Source organism: Aphidius gifuensis, linkage group LG2, assembly GCF_014905175.1.
Source record: "Aphidius gifuensis isolate YNYX2018 linkage group LG2, ASM1490517v1, whole genome shotgun sequence".
NCBI lineage: Eukaryota > Metazoa > Arthropoda > Insecta > Hymenoptera > Braconidae > Aphidius > Aphidius gifuensis.
In genome coordinates this window covers 5,861,056-5,883,671 of record NC_057789.1, presented here as the reverse complement: position 1 = coordinate 5,883,671, position 22,616 = coordinate 5,861,056, and the positions used below count along the sequence as shown (strand labels likewise).

Genomic DNA, 22,616 nt, shown 5'->3' with positions numbered 1-22,616 from the left:
TGATTTACGTTTTGAGTGTTTTGGACCCTCGATGATGTGATTATTTTGATGGCAGATTGGCTACTGGTTACGATGAGAGAAACACAAAAGTATTGTTCAATTTTAATCTCTTATTCTCAACAAATGTTGAATCAATGACTCTTGAAATTTTTAAATTTTGCAAGTCACATATTTTAGTAGTTAATAATTGTCAAGACTCAATATACAAATAAAAATTAAGAGAGGGTAAAAAAATAATATAATTATAAATACGAAAGATGAAATCTATAGTCATGATGACTGGATGGTTATCTAAAGAAAGGGGACAAATCCGTGGAATCTAGCAGTTCGATTGTCTTTACCAGTATGGCTATCTTGCTAGTTTGTCGTTAAAGATAAAAGCCCAGAAGGTACATACAATGAGGAAAAAAAAAAAAAAAAACTCCCCACACACAGGTGAAAAAAAAATTACAAAAAAAAAAAAAAAACGAAGAAGAAGACCTTGGCTGTTTTTATGGCTGGACTGTCGTGGTTAGTGGATCAGTTGTTAGTGATGGTGGATGAATATATATTAGTGAATGATACATGGTGGCATGTGACTTTGAGACAGAATATATGAAAGTCTTGATAATACTGAAGTGAGACAGATTAATGATAATATATATAAAATAAAAAAGGGTAGTTGAAAAATATGGAGAAGACATTGCACAAAATAGTGGGGTAAAAAAAATAAGAGAATATAAAGAAACTAGTTATGGTAATGAGAAGATGCAATGATAGCTTCTTGGTTGCCCCAGGGTTGCTCTGCAATATGTGCACTCTATACTCTTGTTATTCTTGACTCTTTTTTTCTGCTCTCAGGCCATGGCTTTCGTTCACTGGCAATGATCCTCGAAGCCCTGAATTTTTCTGTATTTTTTTTTTTCTTTTTTATCCTTCCATTTTACTCTTTTTTTTCCTGTATAATATAAGTCAGCCATTATATATCCGTGTGAGCTGCAATCGGTGGTCAAGGTATTTACATATATATATGTATGTGTTGGCTATAATATTGGTGTGGTAATTCTCCTTTATATACACATATTTATTCATGTGTTTGTGACCTGAACATTGCATATAATGGTATAGCTGCAGCTAACTTTAAACAGGCTAAATAACTTAAACAGTGGCATCGTACTATCTTGTCCCCCAGTGCACATGATAATCCCTTTGAAATTCTACGAATTTTTAGTACATCATCATGAACTTAATCAGAATGAAAGGATCAATTTAATTCACAGCTTTGGGCTCTCATTATTTTCAATAAGGGATTATTGACAGTGAAGAGAAATTCAGAAAAAAAATAAATAAAAAAAATGAAAAATAAAGAGAAAATATATACATATATACAACAAAGATTTCTGAAGAGATGCAACAAGTGGTGGTTGAATCCATTGGTAAAGATATCAGGTATTAAAAATATTCAGCCAATTTTCTTTTTTACTTTTTTTTTTCAACCTCATTCTATTTAAGTATCAACTAGTGTTGTATATCTTAATGAAGATTGATTAACAAAAAAAAGAAAAAAAAAAGGATATTACATAAAATACAATTAAAAACTGCATTTTCAATCTGAATAAATAATTATATTTTTAGTTGTTTTTTTTTTTTTCTTTTCGTCCGTGAGACAAGTTTAATTTTGATTATAAAAGAATTGTTAACGTAATTATGTGTACTTTGTAGTGATGATGTTAAATATAATTTATGTATACATATGTATATACGTTGTGCATTCTAGTGTAACTCATTAAGAATCATCAAACAAGATTTACGTATATATAAAAGCGAGTCTCTGGACGAACGAAAAAGATTGAGAAAGAAAAAAAACAGTGCAAATGAGATAACGGGCATCCACTCACTCCAGTATAAGCCCACTTATTCACAATTTTGCACGATCGACATGAATTCCCAACTATTTGGTTACTTAAGTCAAATTATGACTAATCACCAGTCCCCCAAAAAAAAAAAGAAATAAATCATAAAATAAACTTTAATGATTCACTTTTTTTTTTCAACATGATTCACAGCTATATATATATATCTACAACACATGTGTGGGTGTGTGTGTGTGTGTTGGTTATTCTTTTTAACATTGACATTTTGAATTTATGAGTAAGGGTTGGTTTATCACATCGTATAATCCGATTACAATGTCAGAAATTGTGAATCATTGAAACAATTTTACCAGTTACAAAAATAGTATAAATAAAAAAAAAAGTATATTACGTTTTTGTTTTTTAAATCAAGATTATTGGTTATAATATAATGGGGAAACGAACTTTTGTCTTTTATTAACTTTATGAAAAAAAAAAAAAAACATTTCTATATGAGATTTTAAAGATGAAAAATGAAACAATGTATATATGTGATTTAAAAAATTTATTATAAAATCGATAGAAATGTCGAGGTCGTAATATATTACTCGAATGTTTAGAATACAAAATTTTGAATTTTTTATTTCTTTTTGAAGCATGAAATAACGATACAATCTATATACATTTAATTCGAGCACAGGTGTGTTTGTGTGTGTCGATTTGATCTATAGATTTATTTAAAACAATTTTTTTATTTACATATATATTATTTATGACAAAAAACTTGTACTATATATTATATGTGCATTATATAATTATATATAGCAGAAGTTTTATTGACTTTGTTCAATACTTTTCATCCTCTCTTGTCAACTGCATTTACCAAGTGGAATAATTGCTTGATTATCAGTCTGATGATAATGCATTGTAATTATTTAAACCTTCAGTTTTAGTTTATGCAAAATTTTAAAGTACATGTATTTTATATTATTAAAATGCCTGAGGGTTAAAATTATGTTATCAGTTTGTACAAAGTTATAGATAAATATAATAGCATATTTTATTTGATCGATCCAAGCATGAATGACATTAATGTCTGATAAATCACAAAACAACCATTGAAGAAAATTGAAATTATCAATTAACAAAGAACGTGTGATAAAAATTACAAACTAAAAAATTTTTTTTATACCTCTGGTTATGTTATAATACAAATTTCATTTTTTCATCTATGTTTTGGATGAATTCGGGTTATCAAATACTATTTTATTTATTTTTTTTTTTTATTCTCTTATTTTCACCACGTTCTTCATCCTCAAAGTGATTTACCATTCCGTGAATTTTGAATTTATAGCTCTTATCTTGGTTGAGTAATAAAGAGAAAAAAAAAGTAAAAAAAAAAAAAAAACCCTGAAATAAAATCCTTTCCTCATGAATGTCAGTGGGATTTAAATTTAGTGGATGATATCCAACTTCAGGTTAAGCTTAGCTATATGTTGAACTTTCACCAAGTTTCATCGAGTTACTGTCTTGTGAAGTGTCAGGTTGGGATGTTGATAAGCTTTAATTGTTATTATTTCTGTCGAAAAATAGTAGGTAAAAAAAAATAAAATAAATAAATAAACTAAAAAGTTTAAAGTTAATCTTTCAATGTGATGAAGTAAATTTTTTTTTCTATTTTTCGTTGGTTAAAAACAGTTTTTTTTTTATATTATTTTACATTTTTTTTTTTTTTTTGTTTCTTGATTGAGATGCCAAGACAGCTGCGATGTTTAAACAGACAATCTTTTTTTATCATAATTAAGATGTAAAGCTTTCATGGCGCCTAAAGAACATCAAGACCCTTGGAAAAGTCAATAATATGTCAGCTAATTTTATCCACTGGTATTTTGCCGGGCTACTTAACGCTCTAGTAATAAAATATATATATAAAGTATACCCAGTGGGAGTGCCATGAGTAACGTGGCTATATAATTTCATGTATATGTGCTTATCCGGTTTAAAAAGACAATCTTGAGACTCATGAAGTTTGACAATTTCCACATACTTTCTTATACAAAATATTAACATAATATTTTCCATGAAAATACCTGTTTTTTAGATAATAATAAATATATGTATACTTAAATTATGTATCTCTTTAAATTGACTTAAAATATTAAAAAAATATATAAAGAGATAAATATAAATAAAATAACACATCAAACCAATTTAACTTGTTAAAAATACTTTGCTTTGAAGAATTTTATTACTCGTACGACATATTTTTAGAGGGTTTCCAATTTACGCTTGAATGTCCAACGCACTATCTCTCTATTTTTTTATTTTTTGATGTCTATTTTTATTCTTTCCTGTGTCACCCAACGACATACGTATTCATCTATCAATTTATCATCAAAATGCATCCATAAAAAATAGACTTTCTCTCAATAATAATCTACTACTCCCAAGGTATTTTACAGTAGATAATTTATTTTATTTTTTTTATTCTGATTTTTATTTCTTTAGCACTAGGTCCACTGAATTGAATAAAATTAGATCTATGAAAAAAAAAAAAAAAAAATGTCAATTTCAGAACGTGAAAGTTGGATCGTAAAAAAAAGATTTTACGAGATATAGTAGTAGACTGTGTCTATCAAGTTCGACCACTATAATTTTTAAGACACACCATAAAAGTAGTGGTGTATATATGCTTGCTTGATTTTGATTCTTCTCAGTATACATGCACATACATTTTAGATTTTTATGTATCATTACGAAATCCAATACACATACACGTGGTGTAAAAAAATAAAAAATAAATAGATTGAGGAAACAGAACAAAAAAAAAAAACTAGTTTTTGGGTATTGTTATTATGCGAGAGAATTTATATACGTATAGACACGTCAAGGTGTTGAATTCATTTAGTGTTTTCATGGGCGTCAGACTGTAACAGGCTCATCAATTTTATTCGCTGGTTCTATCGAATTTTTTCGACCGGCAATGTGTTATCGTTGTACGGGATCAGTCAGCACTCTCTTATACCTTCACAATCTATCTGACTTTTTTCTAGTTTTTATCCTCTTCACACTTCTCAAATTTCATAGCACAAATTTTTGTTTTAGCCTTTAAACACTTATTTTTTTATTATCTTTTTTATATTTATTTTTTGTGTATTTTTTTTTTTTTTTCTTCCATTTACCTCCAATTTCCGGAAGATATATCTAGCATATGTCCCATCTATTTTATTTTAAATTTTTTATTTCTGTCCTATCTTTGTATCACTCTGGATAAATCTAATCTCACATGCAAACATGTCTCGTCACTTATGAAAATTGAATTTAAAAATAAAAATATATTATATATTTATACTTGAAACCGTCATAATAATTTGTCACAATATGACAATTATTTTTGTTTTTTTTTTTATTATTAAAAATTCAGTACTCTTTATATATACGTATTGAAAAAATAAGAATAAAAAAATCAGGTGTTTTAGTCCAGCATATATACGATAGGATCTTACCATTTTTATTTCGACAGTCACGATTAATGTCGTCGTTTTCGATTCCACATGCCGGCCAAAAACCAAGTTGGGTTTATTTGGTCAATTTAAGACGGAAAGAAAACAATCGAAAATCGAATCGAGTTGAATTTAACTTGGTGGTGTATAAAGGCCGACAAAAAAAAAAAAAAAACAACAAGTATAAAACAAAGATAGTAAAGAAAAATCGAAAAAATAAAATAAAATAAAATATCTTGGCTACTGCATAGAATGTGTGCAGTAGCAGAAAAGGAGGTACTCTGAGTGCGACCATTGGTAGGCGGTATGAAGCTACTCGAGCAACTGTATAGAAAATAAAAAAGAAGCAATAAAAGAATAATAAAAAAATCAAAGAATATAGTGAGAGTGTGTAGGGTACATAAAGAAAAAAAACAATGTAACTGACTGAAGTATAGAAGACAAAAAAAAGAATGAATCACTTGTAAAAAAAAGAAAAAAAAAAATGAGAAAATACCAGTGTTATATGTGTGTTTGATAGTTTAAATGAGAAAGTTAAAATTCAAAATGATAAATATATGGGTGAGGACTTGGCACAATGAGTTTTGGACACTGGCTAGTAAAGTAAATATATGTATAGTTATATATTAGTGTACAAGACTTGTCCAGTGTAGAATAAAAGAGGAAAAAAAAAAGAAAAAAAATAGGACCCGTTATGGAGATGAGTGGGCCATCATACAATAGCCGCATGATGATCCAGCTCGTCGTCTGGCCCTCTGAATTCATAATCTTTACAATGATTTAAATATGCTCCCTGTATATAACAAAACGTTCATATAAATGTTTATCATTAATTTAAATATTATCTGATGTGGGTGGTATTCGAAACTGAGGGATCTAAATGAGAAAATAAATAAATTGAGGGTTTTAAAGAGAAATAAAAAATCGTAGCATGTGCTTACACATATATATAGTTCAGCAATACAGAATAAAAAAAAAAAGAGAAAAGAGTAAGGGTAAAATTGGGGACGACTTTGAGATTTTTCAATGCCTCGAAGCAGAGGGTATTTTTTTTTTTTCAGCCACACATTTTATATACATTCTTTTTTCTTTTTCTTTTTTTTTATTATTCCTAGTTTTTTCTTTTTCTTTTGGTCTACCTTTTTTTTTATCTGTCATTTTTCTGAGCAAGCCTTTCAGTCGCGGTGGTGAGTTTCATTCGACTTTTTCTTACTTTCGCTGGGGAATTAGGAATGAATTAGGGATCTAGACGAAAAGTTCTGTCTGCGAATATATATATACGAGATATCTATATATTTATTTCGAAACTCGTCGCCGTCTTTATCGTCGATGAACTTTGACTTTGTGAAATCTTTTTCATATATTTTTTTTTATTTTTTTTCTTCAGAGATCTCTCGCTTTTCTGATATATATTTTTTTGATCTTGCTTTTTTTTTTCTTTCCTTCAACCCGCGGATAATACATACCTGTATATATATAAACGCGACATAAATATGGAGTATATTCATACATCGTTCTGTACATTCATGGATTTTTTTTTTTTTTTTTTTGTAAGAAAAGCTCTTGAAGCACACCATTGGAGACGTCCAAGTCTCGAGTCGCATTGCAGACTAGATATTCTACTTTATTATATATATAATAGATAAACACATAATATATATATATATCACTCGTGGATTCTTATATACGATAAACTAATAAATTTTTCATTTTTTTATTTTTCTTATATGTGTATATGTAAGGGGTGCAATATCATCAGTAAATATATATGAACACTTTCTTCAACAAACTCTCGTACACATGCACAGTTTCGTGAGTAGATATTCCCATTGGGCATAAAACCCCCTGAGCAGTATATATCCCGGGGGTCAAGAAAAACTCATCGGGATAGATGCTTGCTGCTTTTATACTGGTGTGTTCTTGAATCGTACTACGTAGTCCTCTCCTATACTGTATGGCTAGTATGAGATCAAAACTTGAGAAAACTTTGATGCAATGTACACGATAGTATAGCCTCACACTGCGCGAAAATATATCCATGAAACACGGAAAGGGAAGCCAGGGAGTTTAAACTTTGAACTTGAGTAATTGCTCAGACGAAATCGAGGGATATATACTTTACTTTTTTTTCATATACTTTTTATTTTCATTTATCTCTCTCACATCATTACTTCATCAATGAATTCTTGTCTCATCTAAAAATAAAAAAACTTACTTTTTCTCATTTAGTTTAAATGTTGCAATTTTTATAGTTCTTCAATTATCAGATAAAATAAATATCGTATGAGAAAGAAGCAAGATAAAATTAAAAAAAATAAAAAAAAACAAGATGAATGTTAAATTACAAATTATTGGTAATTTTAATTTAATTGGGAAACAGTTGGCCAATTGAAATTTATCAGATCGATATTTCTACACAGCTTATTTTATAGTCACGAGATTCTCTCAAATTTATGCCAATCTACATATATTATATATATATATATTTATATATTACATCCAGATATATATGGCAAGGTAATATAGATTTATTGTTCCAACCAAGGCCATTCATATTCGGTAGTTCCTCGAGTCTGCCTACGGCTAACAGTGTCGTTTATACATATATATATTTTCATGGTTTGATATGTGAGTGTAAGTGTATGTATGAGTATATGAGAGTGTTGTACTTTTAACATCACGATGGTGAACGATCCCCATGCGGACATTACAAGCAAAGCTACAGCGATAAAACTGTCTCACAGACAATGTTCCACTTTCAGTTGAGACGATGAACCTATGGGATATATATATATGTATGTATAATATACTTGGAAAACATGCCTAGGTAGCTAAAAGGAATAAGAGGGTTGAAAATCGTGTAGAAGACTTTATCATATAATATGTACCATGTGAGATTTTAGGGTGCCAATTAAAGCAAAAACGTTTTGAGATATTGAGCATTGATAATATTATAATTTATGATTCCAAGGGTTCAATTATATGCTGATAAAACAAGAATATATATATATTTAAAAATAAAAAAAAAATTATATTTTATTCAAGATTTTATCATATTTAAAAATATGATTACGAATAATAACATCTGGTATTGATATTATTTAAGTGATTATATATTTTATAATTTTTTTTTTTCATTTTTTTTCTTCATATATATATAATTGAATTTTATTTATGACAATAATTAATTTATTTAATTGACTTAAATTCTGATAAAGTCAAAATTAAATATTTATTTGAATTTTATTTAACTTGTATATTTTATATTAAATAATTATGAAATATATATTTAATTTATTTATATTGAAAAAAATATAAAAATTAATTAATTAAATTTATATATAGTCATAAAGAAAAGACTGGCCAAAAGCCAATAATTTTTAGATTAAATGGGTGCATCCCATGACTTTTAAATTTATATATATATTTTAAGTAACACAAGTGCCGAATAAGGTGGACACGTACCGGGAGCGTCACGCGAGGTCATATAGGAATGTGCACTTCTCTGCCCAGTATAATGTTTTAAATATATGTACGTACATATAGTATAAAAACTCCTGCAGATTATTTTTTATTTTTTTTTATCGTCTTTTTGTCCACACGTCTCATATATATCTCGTTATACCTATATGTATATGAGAGCAAACCTGATGGTGGTACAGAGAAACAAAACCACAGCGCATCCACAGAAGCTGTACCACCACACTACTTCTGGTAGATCCTCGTTCAACAAGATCCATGGTGGTATGCAACCAACAAACGATAAGGAACAGACGTGGAGAAATGCCCTTGTACTTTGTTTATCTTTTTCTTCGTTACTCTTAACATTACTCAACTCTCTTTTCTTCTTGTATGCATTTACTCACTGCAGGGAGGGACCAAGTTTAACAAACACCAAAAAGATCTTTGAATCAAGTCGTGTGCCCTGCTATCGTCGTGTCTTTGTTGTTAATATTAAATACACATGCATATATATTATAATCCAGATGTAACCAACCAATCTGCCATGATATAAAACCAGATTTTCAACTTTTTCGATCACATCTTTATTCGATTAATATAATATACAAATATAAATATATTTGCATGTTATCAATATATTATATCGTCTTACAAATGCAATTTTTTAATATGATTAATGCATTATTTAAAAAAAAAAAAAAGCAAATGATAATAATAATAATAAAAAGGTGATGATAATAAATGGTAATATAAACATTATCAAGCACAATGATGAAAGAAAAAAATAAAAAAAACAAATCTAAATTTATTTATAGTTCAATCAGAAATAATATCAAAAGTGTGTTTAATAAATATGTGCAGGATGAAAGAAAGCACAATAAATCTTGTGCATTTTTTTTTTTTTTGTCTCTTGATACTATTGTATTCAGTGGTAAATATCGATTTTAAAGTGTCTCCAAACTTTGAATATATGCACTGTGTGGTAACGAAAAGTGAGATAAAGATATTAAAAAAAAAATAAAAAATAAAAAAAATATCACATGAGAAACACACACTGCAGTGAATGCAGGTATATTTCTACCAACATTGCTGCACATTTTTTTGTTAGTTTATTTATTTATATTTTTTTTATCCTCGATTATTCCACAGTCGTTTGGACCTCGCGGAAAGAAAAATAAATTATTGATATCCCACAGCGAATATCGAATGTAGTAGGTACATTGTCACGAGAGGGCAAACGGATTACAATTCTCTATATATGACCCTTCCATTTCACCTCGTTTTTTTTCTATCGGACTTTTCTCTTCCCTTCTGTTCGCCATCTATTACCTCGCCGGCGTCGCGACACCCCTGTATATATATTTTTAAGTATATGCAAAAAAAGAAAAATTCATTTTTAAATTTATTTTTAACTGTATATTATAAATTCAGTGAATATCATATAAAAACACTTGGTTATATGTGAACAATGATATTAATAATACCCAAATTTTACGCCTTTTTGATTATTTATGTTATAAAATGAAAATTATTATTTTACGTTATTGTGTTTGTGTAAATTTATTAATATAGAGAGAAGCAATTTTGAGGCGACTCGTTGTCGGCTCTCTGTTTTAAACATACATACCAACAAATATATAAACAAGGCACATTTAACTCACCAATTTAACATTGAGTTTGTGTTGAATAAAATATATAATCCAGTATATTTTTGATGGCGTGTCGCGTGTCGATGCATCAGTATATACTTCGTGTGTGCATCATGATGGTGCAAAAGTTGTAGGGTGGATAGGTGACACAAACACATACCACTTGCAACTTGGTATACTTGTCGCAGACCGTTATCATTATCAAATATTAATTTTATGATTCAGCAGGTTCGTAAAACGGTACATGAAAATATATGTTGAATAACTATATATATAATATTTATTATTATAATTAATTTAATATATATTTTGTATTTTAATGTCAGCATAAAATAATCAAAATACATGAAATATTTTATGTATTATATTTCATCGATCTTTATAAAATTTCTTTCTATACAAATTATTATTAAATCAAGTATCCTCAATACAAGCTGAGATTATATTTAATTTATGAAATTCCATCAACTTATTTATCAGCTACATCGTGTTATTTTATATTGCCATAAGAAAAAAATAAAAAAAATAGAGAAATAATTCAGATAGAATGTGATAATAGCTGCATAATAAAATATTTAGTAAATGTATTTATTTATTTTTTAAACATTTAAATGTAAAAATGTTTTTTATATTTTTTTTCAAAATAATTCCAATGGTGTATTTATTTTTGAACAAACAGACGATTATTCTTGGCTTTCTTTGGACACTGAATGCTCTTTTAGATAAACGACGAGACCAGTGTACATTTGCATCGTATTATATATTTGTATTTTTTTTTTTTTTTTTTCATTTTTTTCGTACGTATATATATAAATGCATTGGTTAAATGTTATATGGTGAAGAATGAATACGAGACATCTATGAAGTTTGCCGCGTTTGTTTGGTACGTAGTCGAGAGAAAATATATATGCAAAAAAAGGGGAGAAAAGGGTGAAGGGGAAGTGGGTATAAAATAGGGATGTGCATTGAAAATGTGAATGAGAATCAATTGTTGTGGCGAACGACGGTGGTAATTGGTATAATTGCCTCGGCGCGCTGAATCGAATATACAATCGTATTTTAGTTATACCTCTCAAATATATATATATATATTTTCCCCGCATCCCTCTCCGTTATTTCAATATGTCTGGATACAATGTACGCAACCATTTGTACAATAAAAGTCAAAAAGGCTAATGCAAAAAAAAAATTAAAATTAAAAATTAGCCAAAGAAAAAAATGTATTTTAATTAATTTACATTTTATTTTATTTTACATGCGTGCGGTTTATTTATTTTTATATATATTTTTTAACATGTTAAAAATACATAATTTGAACTATACGATTTGAAGATTAAATTAAATATTATATTTATATTGTAGTTATTATATACAGGTGTATATGTGTTGTGTAATGTATGTTGAGTGTGCAACGACACGGTTTCAGGGTTTCCATTTAGACTAGACTGTTAAACCACCACTTGTATATATATATGTATGCCGGCTCTTGTGTTACCGGAGCACGTACGTGTCGCCAACATAATTAAATGCAAAACAATTATGCCCAAGAGTTATTTATGTGGTCACAATGCAGGACAAACTCTTGATGATTTTCATGTTTATATGTCCGTCATCTTTTATATTATATATATTTAATAATCTCGCTTGGTAAAGCTTGCTTGATTTTTTAACATTTTTTTAAAAATACAGTATAAAGTTAAAAAGTTTGATGTAGGAGAGCTTTTTTTTTTTTTTTTAATTTTAATTTTAATTTTTTTGTCGCACAAATAAAATACTGCTGCAAAGATCATCGTGAAAAAAATAAATTATTTTTGTTACTTTTATTTAGCCTCATGTATATACATATATATATATATTTACTCTTTTTTTCACTCACATATTCTTTTGTCGAGTTTGGTGTGAAACTATCGCGTGCGTTCGTGATAATAACTTGAAGGCGGCATGCTACATGCCGTTCTCAATTGTTTTCAATCGGGTGGCTGCCAAAGAGGTGCAAAGAGTAGAGGGAAGATTCGACAAGTGGTCACATATATATACCTATATATAATAATTTGAAAAATAAAAAACAAGAGGGAGAAATGCAATTTATGACTCGAATCCGTCGACGACCAAAAGGGACGATTTCGTATTATTTTATTTTATTGCTTTCTTTATTTTATCTTGTTTTTTGTTATTTTTTACCTTCAAGGTATAATTTTTATTTTATATTTTATATTATTATATAGTTTCTTTTGAGGGGGTTATTTTTAAATGGTTTCGTTTTTTATAACTTTAATATTTTTTTTTTTTACCTCCAAGGCAGAACAATGATTTGACTTGGCTTCTCGGGTTCATAACGTCGCACGTTGCAATATCGTGTGTGAGATCTGAACAAAGAGGAGAAAGAGGGACTGAGTTTCTCTCGAAATTCCAGCAAAGTCTGGCGGTCAAAGTTCAAAGTCCACTATGACCAACTCTTATATGTATATATAGTATGTGCAACTGATGGGTTTTAAGCAAAATACTCTGATAATTTCTTATTCTTGCAAGGGTTTTCATTCATTTTTTTAAAATATACATAATAAAAAACTTGGGTTTCAGAATAGTATATAAATATGAAAACTAGATTATATTTCACACAAAGATATGATTTTTTGTTGTCGTGGGTTATCTTTTGGATGCTCTCTGGCTAACCACCAAGAAGTTAAATAGGTTAAAGAGGAAAATTAGTTGAGCACATTTATCACCTCAAATGCAAGATCCTTTCTCATGATCTTCCAAGTATTCATCAACTTTATTCGTCTTTCATTTCTAAACAACATTCCAAACTTATGAATCAGCCAAGTTTTTTTTATTCAATATTCTTCTTTACACTTTATAGAATAAATAATAAAAAAATATATGACAGTATTATTTTTTTTTGATTTGCATGACTAACAAATCTCAAGAATTTTGAATAACTAAAGTACCACACACACACACATACACTATACATGTATGTAGTGAGAATATTTAGTTGAATCAGTTTTCTTTGTATAATTTAAAAATCAACAATTTACATTTAGAAATAATAGTCACACACATCGCGTGTGTGAATTTCGATTTAATTATAATTTCCGAGTTGGCAAATAATAGTCATTAAACATCTGAACAATTAAACAAGTGGCTGAAGGTTTTTATTACTCTATAATTAAAGATATTAATTATAATTCAAGTTGGTTTTTTAATATTATCGGATTTATTTTTTACTTTAAATTGACTTTGATAAAAATATTATTTTTAAACTTTTTTTAAAGTCGATAGTTGTGTGACACTCGAAAAGGTTATTTTCTCTTAGACCTCAGGTGCTTTGATTGCTTTCATCGAATTTTCAGATGAATGCTCTTTACAAGAGATTGAAAAAAAAAAAAAATATAATAAAAAAAATATTAAATCGGAAAAGTGAGAGAAAAATTTTTAAGAGTAAAAAAGACAGAATGAGACCCTTCAAAAGAATATACAGACGACTATCAATTTCTTTTGGGCTTGCCACAATCGGGGCTTCGCGGTCCCCTCAATATTTTTATATAAATAAAAAATAAAAATATATATTTTTTAGTCTTACAAGTATATGAGTCTTTTGGCATTTACCGGTTCTTTTTTTTTTTTTTTTTTATTTTCAAATATCTTTTGCATCAACGGTTTACACATGTAAAGTGAGAAAAATAAAGAAGCCTGAGAAGCGCGGGAGAAGAATGCCGATGAACTCTACACTCTAACATATATAAACATGACGTGAAACTTTCATGATTAATTTTATTTTTATTTCTAATTTTAGTAAAAATAATATTTCTAGTTTTTTTTTATATATATCTTTACAAATTATTTATCTTTTAATGGTGTCGACAAAGGCGTGAATTTATATTCATTTGTGAATAAACACAAATAAATTTTGTAAGAATCACATTAATGCGATGATGAGACGATAATAAAAATAAATTTAGCGAAAAAAAAAAAAAAAACAACATTATAAAAAACTATTATAATTTTTATTTTGTATTTAATATTAAATTATTTCTTCTTTTTTTTGCACAATTTTGACAACAAGTGATTAATGATTTCCTTTTTATATTATTCTTTTTCAGGATCGGCATGTAAAGGATTCAAATCGTGATCCACAAATGGATTCAAGTCAAGACTACCACCTGCTGTTGGGTTACGAAAATAAAACTCACACAGTATTACGATTCTACCGTCAATATGACACGTGCGATCCACGGGACCTTAAAATTACGGTAAGTTTTTGGCCTTGTATAATATTATCATAAAAAAAAAATATGTATATCTCTTCACAATACACTTGTATTTACACAAATAATCCCACACACTCTTATCCACCATAACTCATATATGAAAAACCAAGTATAATGAAAAAAAAAAAAATAGAAAGAAACAAAAAATATGCTCATTTATTCTAGCTCATCTTTTTTCATGAAAAACTTACCACTTAACTATCCTTCTTGGTCAACTAAATGGCCACTTTCTGGACTCAATCTACAACCACTATATATATACACACAACCCTCTAACCAACTGTAAATTTACTCGCAGTAAAATGTTTATATTTATATGCAAGATAAAATACGTGACACGATTACATTATTATTACGAATGAAACAAGTTAAAAAGTAAAAATAGACATTTGCATATTTTATATATATATATCGCAAAATATAAAATATTAAAAAAAATCCCATGGTATTAACAACCACAAAATAAAAAAAGCTCCGTAGGGATTACAAATGGTAACGTTAATTTTACATAGATATTATTTTAACTGAAAAATATTTAAGTTGTAAAATAATAGATATAATTTACAACGATTATAAACAAAAAAGACTATATTATTATATTAAAATATTATTCAATTTAAATGAAACAATAGTATACTGCGAGCAACGTTTCACAAAATTATACTTTGCTAGACAAACCAATTTTCCAACGTCACATTGAAAAATCTTTTGCATATATACCTGAATTAATTTCTGTTTTCTATTTTATTTATTATTATAACTTTTAAAACCTTTATCTATTCGTTGCCATATGTCTTTGTGAGTGTATATATTTTTTTTCTTATCATATACAACTGATAAAACCACAGTTTTACATTTTCCGAGGTAAATTGTCTCGTCATTGTGAGGGACAAGCCGTCACACAGTTGAACGATTTTTTTATTTTTTCATATTCTTCTGCACAATATATTTATATTACATGTATAATTTTTATTTTTTTATTTTTTATATGTCGTAAAAATATACGCAGAGAAAAATATAAAATGCTCGACTTAAAGCATGTATAGATCACCTAGCAGAAATACATGGGATCGTCTGTATAGAAAAGAATAATATTATTTAAAAAAAAATATAAAATAATAAAAATCGTTAACCAACGGATATACGAACATTTGATCTATAAGATCCTTAAAAATAATTATCTATTTTTTTTTTATTTTTTATTATTTTCTTTTAGTTGCTTCTCAACGTTTATTACTATAATATACATATATATATATATTTAAGTATAGTAGGTAAATTGGATCGTTTGTGAAAGAGATCGATTTGCATTTACGAGTGTACACCGGTTATGAAGTTATGATATCCATTTGCTGTTTCCTCGATGTTACCTCCCTCGTTTTATTCGTTAACTACAGTTATGGCTCGTTTATTTCTTTATTCGTGAAACCTTCAGTGTGTTGGCTTCTTCATCATCACTTCCCACAATTCACAATTCACTTTTATTTATCAAATTTTATTTCATTATAAATTTCTTTATTGTTTCTCTTTTATTAATTTTTTTACAACATTGCATCTCACACTTTAATCGACAACATTAAAATAATTTTTTTATATGTATATAAATTTTTTTTATTCTGTCTTTAAATAAATGTATATATATACATCAAAGATCAATTGAAAGTTTCTTTTAGCAATGGTAATTAATGATCAGAATAGTAATGACGTAATGAATTTAACGAGCTCAGTGTTGTTGCTAAATTGTGTATATAAATATATTTACATTGAGAATATTTAAAAGGTCTGATGGATATATATATATATGTATATCGTGTATAGTTAAATAAATGTAACGAGACTAATGAGACAAAGTCGATCTGGCAAAGACGGTCATCCTCGCACCTGCTAATGCAAATGCAAATCATTGCACTCACGATACTTGATGTTAAATTGAGCTGAATTTTACTGAGATAAAAAGAGAAAGAAAAAGAAAAAATAAATTAAAAAAAAACAAGCAACTTGTTTATTTATATATATTGAGTTTCATTAAAAAACAATCGATGAATTCACGATGTCATTGGTATAAGAGATCCTGTCCTTCAGGAATTCAATCGGTTCTCTTGTCAGTGTGGTTTTTGACGTACAAGAGAAGAGCAAAAGCGTAACTTGAGATTGAAATCAAAAAAAAAATATATATATAAAGTGAAACAGAAAATGAAGCATACAACCATCTTGAGATGTTTATACAAAATTCTCTTTCTCTTTTCTTTGTCTCATTTTATTTATTTATTTACTTTTTTTTTTTGTCGGATGGTTATAAAGTTTCTTTGTTTTACTGTCTTATTCATACACATGCAATAAGAGGAACCAATCGAATCTTAGATCACTTGATTCTTTATATACATAAAGAGTTGTATACTTGATCTTCTGAACTCTTCTTGATTCATCACATATATATAAAAAAAATAAATATTTTATGGTTGATCTGAATTGAAAAAAGATATACTCAATTGCAATTCACAATTCGTCGATTCGTCAATATTGATGATAGCAAAAAGACACTACAGATAATAACAGGAGTTTTCAAGCCAAGAATTTGTACACATATATTTATTTTTATATGTCTATGGTATGCAGAAGATTTAATCTTATTGCATAAAACCAAATAAAAAAAAAAATCAGTCAACGTAAATAGAAAAAGTAAAATTTTATTTTTAATTCCTTCACTTTTTTTTTTTTCATCGTAAAATAGATTATTATTTTTAATAAATAAATATATATATATATCAAGCTTGATATCTTGCAATCAAAATTAAATTGATTTAAAAATAAAAAATAAAAATGAATTATTTATAACAAAAATCACTCATAAGAAAATTGGCAATTTTCATTCGTCAAATTAAAATAAGACAAGAGTTTTGTAATTGGCTATATAATTTTCAGTATTTTACATATATTTATAAATTTTTATAATGCATTTAGATTAACCTTTTTTTATTATTTTTATAAATCTTAATATATCCAGTAACGAACAATATATCGACCAATCTACCCACATACATTTTTCATTTATATAACTCTCGGAGGTCTCACCTATCTTTTATTTTCCGACTTTTTTAATTTTTTTTTCTTCACTATCCCTCTTCTATATCTAGCTTCATTTCCTGAAATGAAATCATTATTATTTTAGTAGACTTTTAATTAAACCAGTTAAATGCATTCAAGTTAATTTTCGTAAATTATGATTTTAACTCATGTTGGAAAAAAAAACAAAGAATGTATATATTAAACTTAGTTGATTAACACTCCCTCATTGGAATATCCCTTTGTTGCTCATTAGGCACAAACACGCATACACAAAGTTTCATAGATACATTGTTGATTAATCATTAATGCGTATGTTAAACTAAGCAGTTTGTTAAGGATGATTGGTTTAATGCATAACTGTTAATCGTCATTGTCTGAATTTATAATCTTAAACAGTGTTGTTGTATAATTTTTCATTCTGGTTGAGGATTAACATTTTTTTTTTTTTTTTTTCTTTTCGAGTATATCAGTGATATCGTAGAGTTAAGAATAAGATAGAACAACATAAGGCTTTATATATTCACGTGATAAATGTACACGTCTTTATCAGATGAACAGGTCAAGTTTTGTAAACTAAGTACTAGCTTCCGAACATTGAAAATGAAATAACTTGCAGATTGGTATAACGAAAGCTTTTTAAACACGCAATCTCATACGTCACATTGCATTTAACTATACATTTTTATCACAGAAATGTTTCCCTTCAAAAAATAAACAATCAAAAAAAAAAGAAAGCAGAAAGAAAAAAAAAAAAAACACTTGTGCTTTTTATATTTTAAAATCATATTTATTTTTCAAACAATTATATAACATTAAATTTATAATCAGATGTTAAATAAGGTATATTAACATTGTACTGATAAGTTGTCATTGTCAATCGATCAATTTCAATGGTCTATAATTGTATAACGTGTTTCGGATGTTCGACAAATCTTCCTAATACATATTAACAATGAAATCAATTGTCAGCACATTTAGACTAACGAATTTTGAATTAGGCTTTAGAGGTTAAATCTCAATGTATATATATAATATGTATTTTGAATGATTCATTTTGTGAAAATATATAATATCACATGTACATATGTTATATATTGTTTGTCAATGCGTGTTAGTTAATTTCTATCTAACTGTAATGCAATAGCATGAAATTAATTCTCGTGGTTCACGGTAATTGGTACGATTGATGAGATATTATTAATATTAATTGCAAAGCACTGATTGAGGAAATGAAATGCCACATTTCATTGATATTATGCTTGTAATTAAATTCATTTATATTTAATTTATTAATATAAAATATTTAAATGAAAAAAAAAAAAAAAAAGCTCAATATGAAAATGTCATTTAAATTAAAAAAAAAAAGAGCTTATTATTTATTAGGCGGAACAAACTTGTGTGTTAGTTTAATGATATATTATTTTTTTTTTTTATATAAATTATTACAAGTTGCACTTTCTACGACTTTTCCCTTCTCTTCATATAAACTGGCTAAAAACTTCAGAAGCTTTGGGTTTACTTTGAGGAATTTACTCTTCACCCGAAGCTATATTCCCTGAGTTTCTATTGTCACAGAATAACTGTGTTGTATTTTCATTTTCATTTTTTTTTAATTTTATTTCTTTAAAGTTAGAGTTTTACTATCCGGGGAAATTTTTTTTTTTTTTTTTGTTAAAACAGCATACAAAACTTTTTTACACTTTGAAACGAACACTTGAAGTGGTTAAATTCATTTTATATTTAATTTATTTTTATTTAACAAAACTTTACTTGTTTTTCATTAAATCATCAGTACGTATTTAATTAATATTGTATAATATCAAACAATAATATATTTTCCATATAAAATCACGAATTTGAGTTAAACAATTATCAGCATCATAATAATGATATGAAAATTTCAATTTATATAAAATTATATTTGAACTTTGTGATACACAGTGGTTGTAAATGAAAAACTTTAAAGTATATTATATTCATAAATAATATATCAATCAGTGATGAATATACATAGGTATTTTATTCATAGCAACCTTACTCAAAGAACAATTCTAAAATTTGTTGAATAATATATATATGTATGCATGTACACGTGTATTGCATAAGCGATTGGGTGCAGAAGAGTTGAGTGGAAAGGCAATGCGCTTGACTGGGACCAGCGATATCGCCTCAAGTCGAGAGGCAAAGTTTGATTAAATTTTACCCATTTTACGAGTCAAGTATATAGTGTTGAGTAAGAGAACGAGATATACATTTTGTAAAAATAAAAAAAAAATGATAAAAATAAGTGCAGGTTGAATGTATATAAATAGATATCCAGAAGATAGGATAGACAGTAGTTTACTAGTTTATTAGAGAGACGAGACGCTTATACCATTTGGGGATCACTTGATGTGGCTTCCTTGATCCTGCTTGGCATATATATACATGCTGAAGCAAGGTGAGCACTGTTACTAGAGACAAGCTAAACTCCCTGGTTGATCCAATGCCGTAAAAGAACATCCGGACACGCGTTATACTACTGGGATGTCATCAAATGCAATTCAACTCTCCCACGGTGTCTTCTGATATGCACACCAAAATCACTTTTCTTCTTATTACTTGAAACTTTAATTTTTTTTTATTACTTTTTATTTTTATTACTGGTTTTTTTTTTCTTTTCTTTGGCCAATTTCATTTTCTTCATTTTATGAAATTTTATTTGGTTTGTTCATGAAAAGCTTCTGGAAATTGGATTGGAAAATTTGCCTTCGTTTTTTTTCTTTAAATTCTAGAATAGAAAATAAATTTATTCGTTCATTACTCGTAGGAAAAATTGAAGATTAATGATTTTTTATTTTTTTATTATTAATTTATTTTCTCGTTTAATTAATTTTTTTTTTTAATTACATTTTTTCGTGTTTTAATTAGACTTTCTTATGCGCATATTGATAACCAGATGATAGGATGTCGGTATGTTGAAAATTCAAGTGATTATTTTGTATTTGAATTTTTCAATCTTATTTTTTTTTAAATACCTCTCTGTATATATTTAATTAATTTTTTACTCGTTAATATTTAAATAAAAATCTTGAGAAAATCATTAAAAGGGTTGACAAGTTGTCAATGCAAATTCAACTTAAACGAATTTATAATACAACCAATGTAAAATCCAGCATGTAATACTTTTATTTTAAACAACTCACAGTCAAGTTTAAAAAAAAAAAATTGATAATAGAGATAGATATATTTTTTTGTGGTATACACTATTACTTTTACCTACTTTTTTTTGTTTTTTTAGCTCTCAATACTTTTTAAAACAGTTTTAAAAAAGATTAAACTTTCTGATAATCGTTTATCGTCAGCCATTTTAAATCCTCCTTTTAGTTTTGAAAATTTAAAGATATAAAGTACTTTTGCATTATCGTCTAAATTATAATTATTTTTTTGCCTTTATTATTTTTTTTTTTTTATTTATATATTTATATTTTTTATACTTGTTATAAAAATTGCTGATAAATGTACTCAAAACTGTATATAAATAACACTGACATAAATATTTCACTATAATATTTTTTTATTTTTATTTAAAACTTCATTTTCCATTTATTTAGCTTGACTTTTTGTTTTTTTTTTTTATATTTATACATCACCAAAATGTCAATAGTGCTCATAACTCAAATTTGTGACAACCCGTTGACCAGTAAAGTATATTTTTATTTTTTTATATATTTATATTGATACCTATATTTTTTTTTATATATTCCATCACCCATAGATAGGATAAAAAAATGTCGATCTTTCAAGTAATATGATACGCTACACAATAAATTCTCTTCACACTTTTCTACCCTTTGAATTGCTTCGTTTACGTCATACTCCTATATTAAATTTATGGGCCATATCGGGCTCTTCCATTTTTTTTTTTATAATACGTATATATATATATCAATTCCAATTTTTTATTTTTATCACGAATGATATAAAACAACATGTATATATATAATAAGCCAATCACATTATGAATCACGTTTCAATTTCCGTATATTTCATATATAAATTCAAAAATAAAATTTCCATATACATTTATTATTAAAAAAAAAATAATCAATTTTATTTTATTTATGTATCAATCAATTTATTTACCCTTAATGTTAATTTTTCAGCTATTAATCTCAATAATTTGTAAGTAATTAATCCAGTCAGATATAAAATGCTGATTGAGTAGAAAAAAAAATTATTTTCTTTCTTTAATTTTCAGCCCTTATATACTGACATTTATTAATCGTATGGGGGAAGTTACTTTAACGTGATTACAACTTTTTTTTTTTTTAGTTTAAATTTATTGAGTTTTGACTTGGCACATAGACAGTGCTGGACACACGCATACCTGCATGTAATGTATTTATAAATAAATGCATATGTGTATTGTGACCAAGCCAAGTAATGTTGGTCAAATGCGATAACGACCTAACATCCGTAAGCACGTTTACAGTTAGAATCTCAAATTAGAAATAATATGTATGTATAGAGAAACACATGTGGGTGAATTTTGTGTAGGGTAAAATACACAGCAAGTAGACTCAATATGTACTTCTTGGTCTTGAACGTTTCACCACCACACTACTGATTTTTCCGGAAAAACGGGTTGAGCCCAGTGATGCTATACGTCAAGACAATAAGTGCCATTAAGATAACGCTCGTGAGTCGTGTTAGATAACCCAACGTCCGCCACCCTCTTTTTTTCAACCTTCTTCACTATGAAATTATTATTATTTTTTTTTTTTCTTTGCCTCGTTTTATTTTATTCTTTTTATTTTTCTCATTCACTCCCTTTTCACCCTTAACACAATC

General features: G+C 27.3%; 1 protein-coding gene across 2 annotated transcripts in view; it reads left to right on the top strand.

The window, feature by feature from the left end:
* LOC122848667 (MOXD1 homolog 2) overlaps window positions 1–22,616 on the top strand; it is a 103,123-nt gene that overhangs the window by 67,616 nt on the left and 12,891 nt on the right. For both annotated transcript variants that reach the window (XM_044146893.1, XM_044146892.1), the window contains exon 3: window positions 14,550–14,699. In XM_044146893.1, coding sequence (XP_044002828.1) covers window positions 14,550–14,699 — 150 coding nt within the window. The remainder of the gene's footprint in view (window positions 1–14,549; window positions 14,700–22,616) is intronic.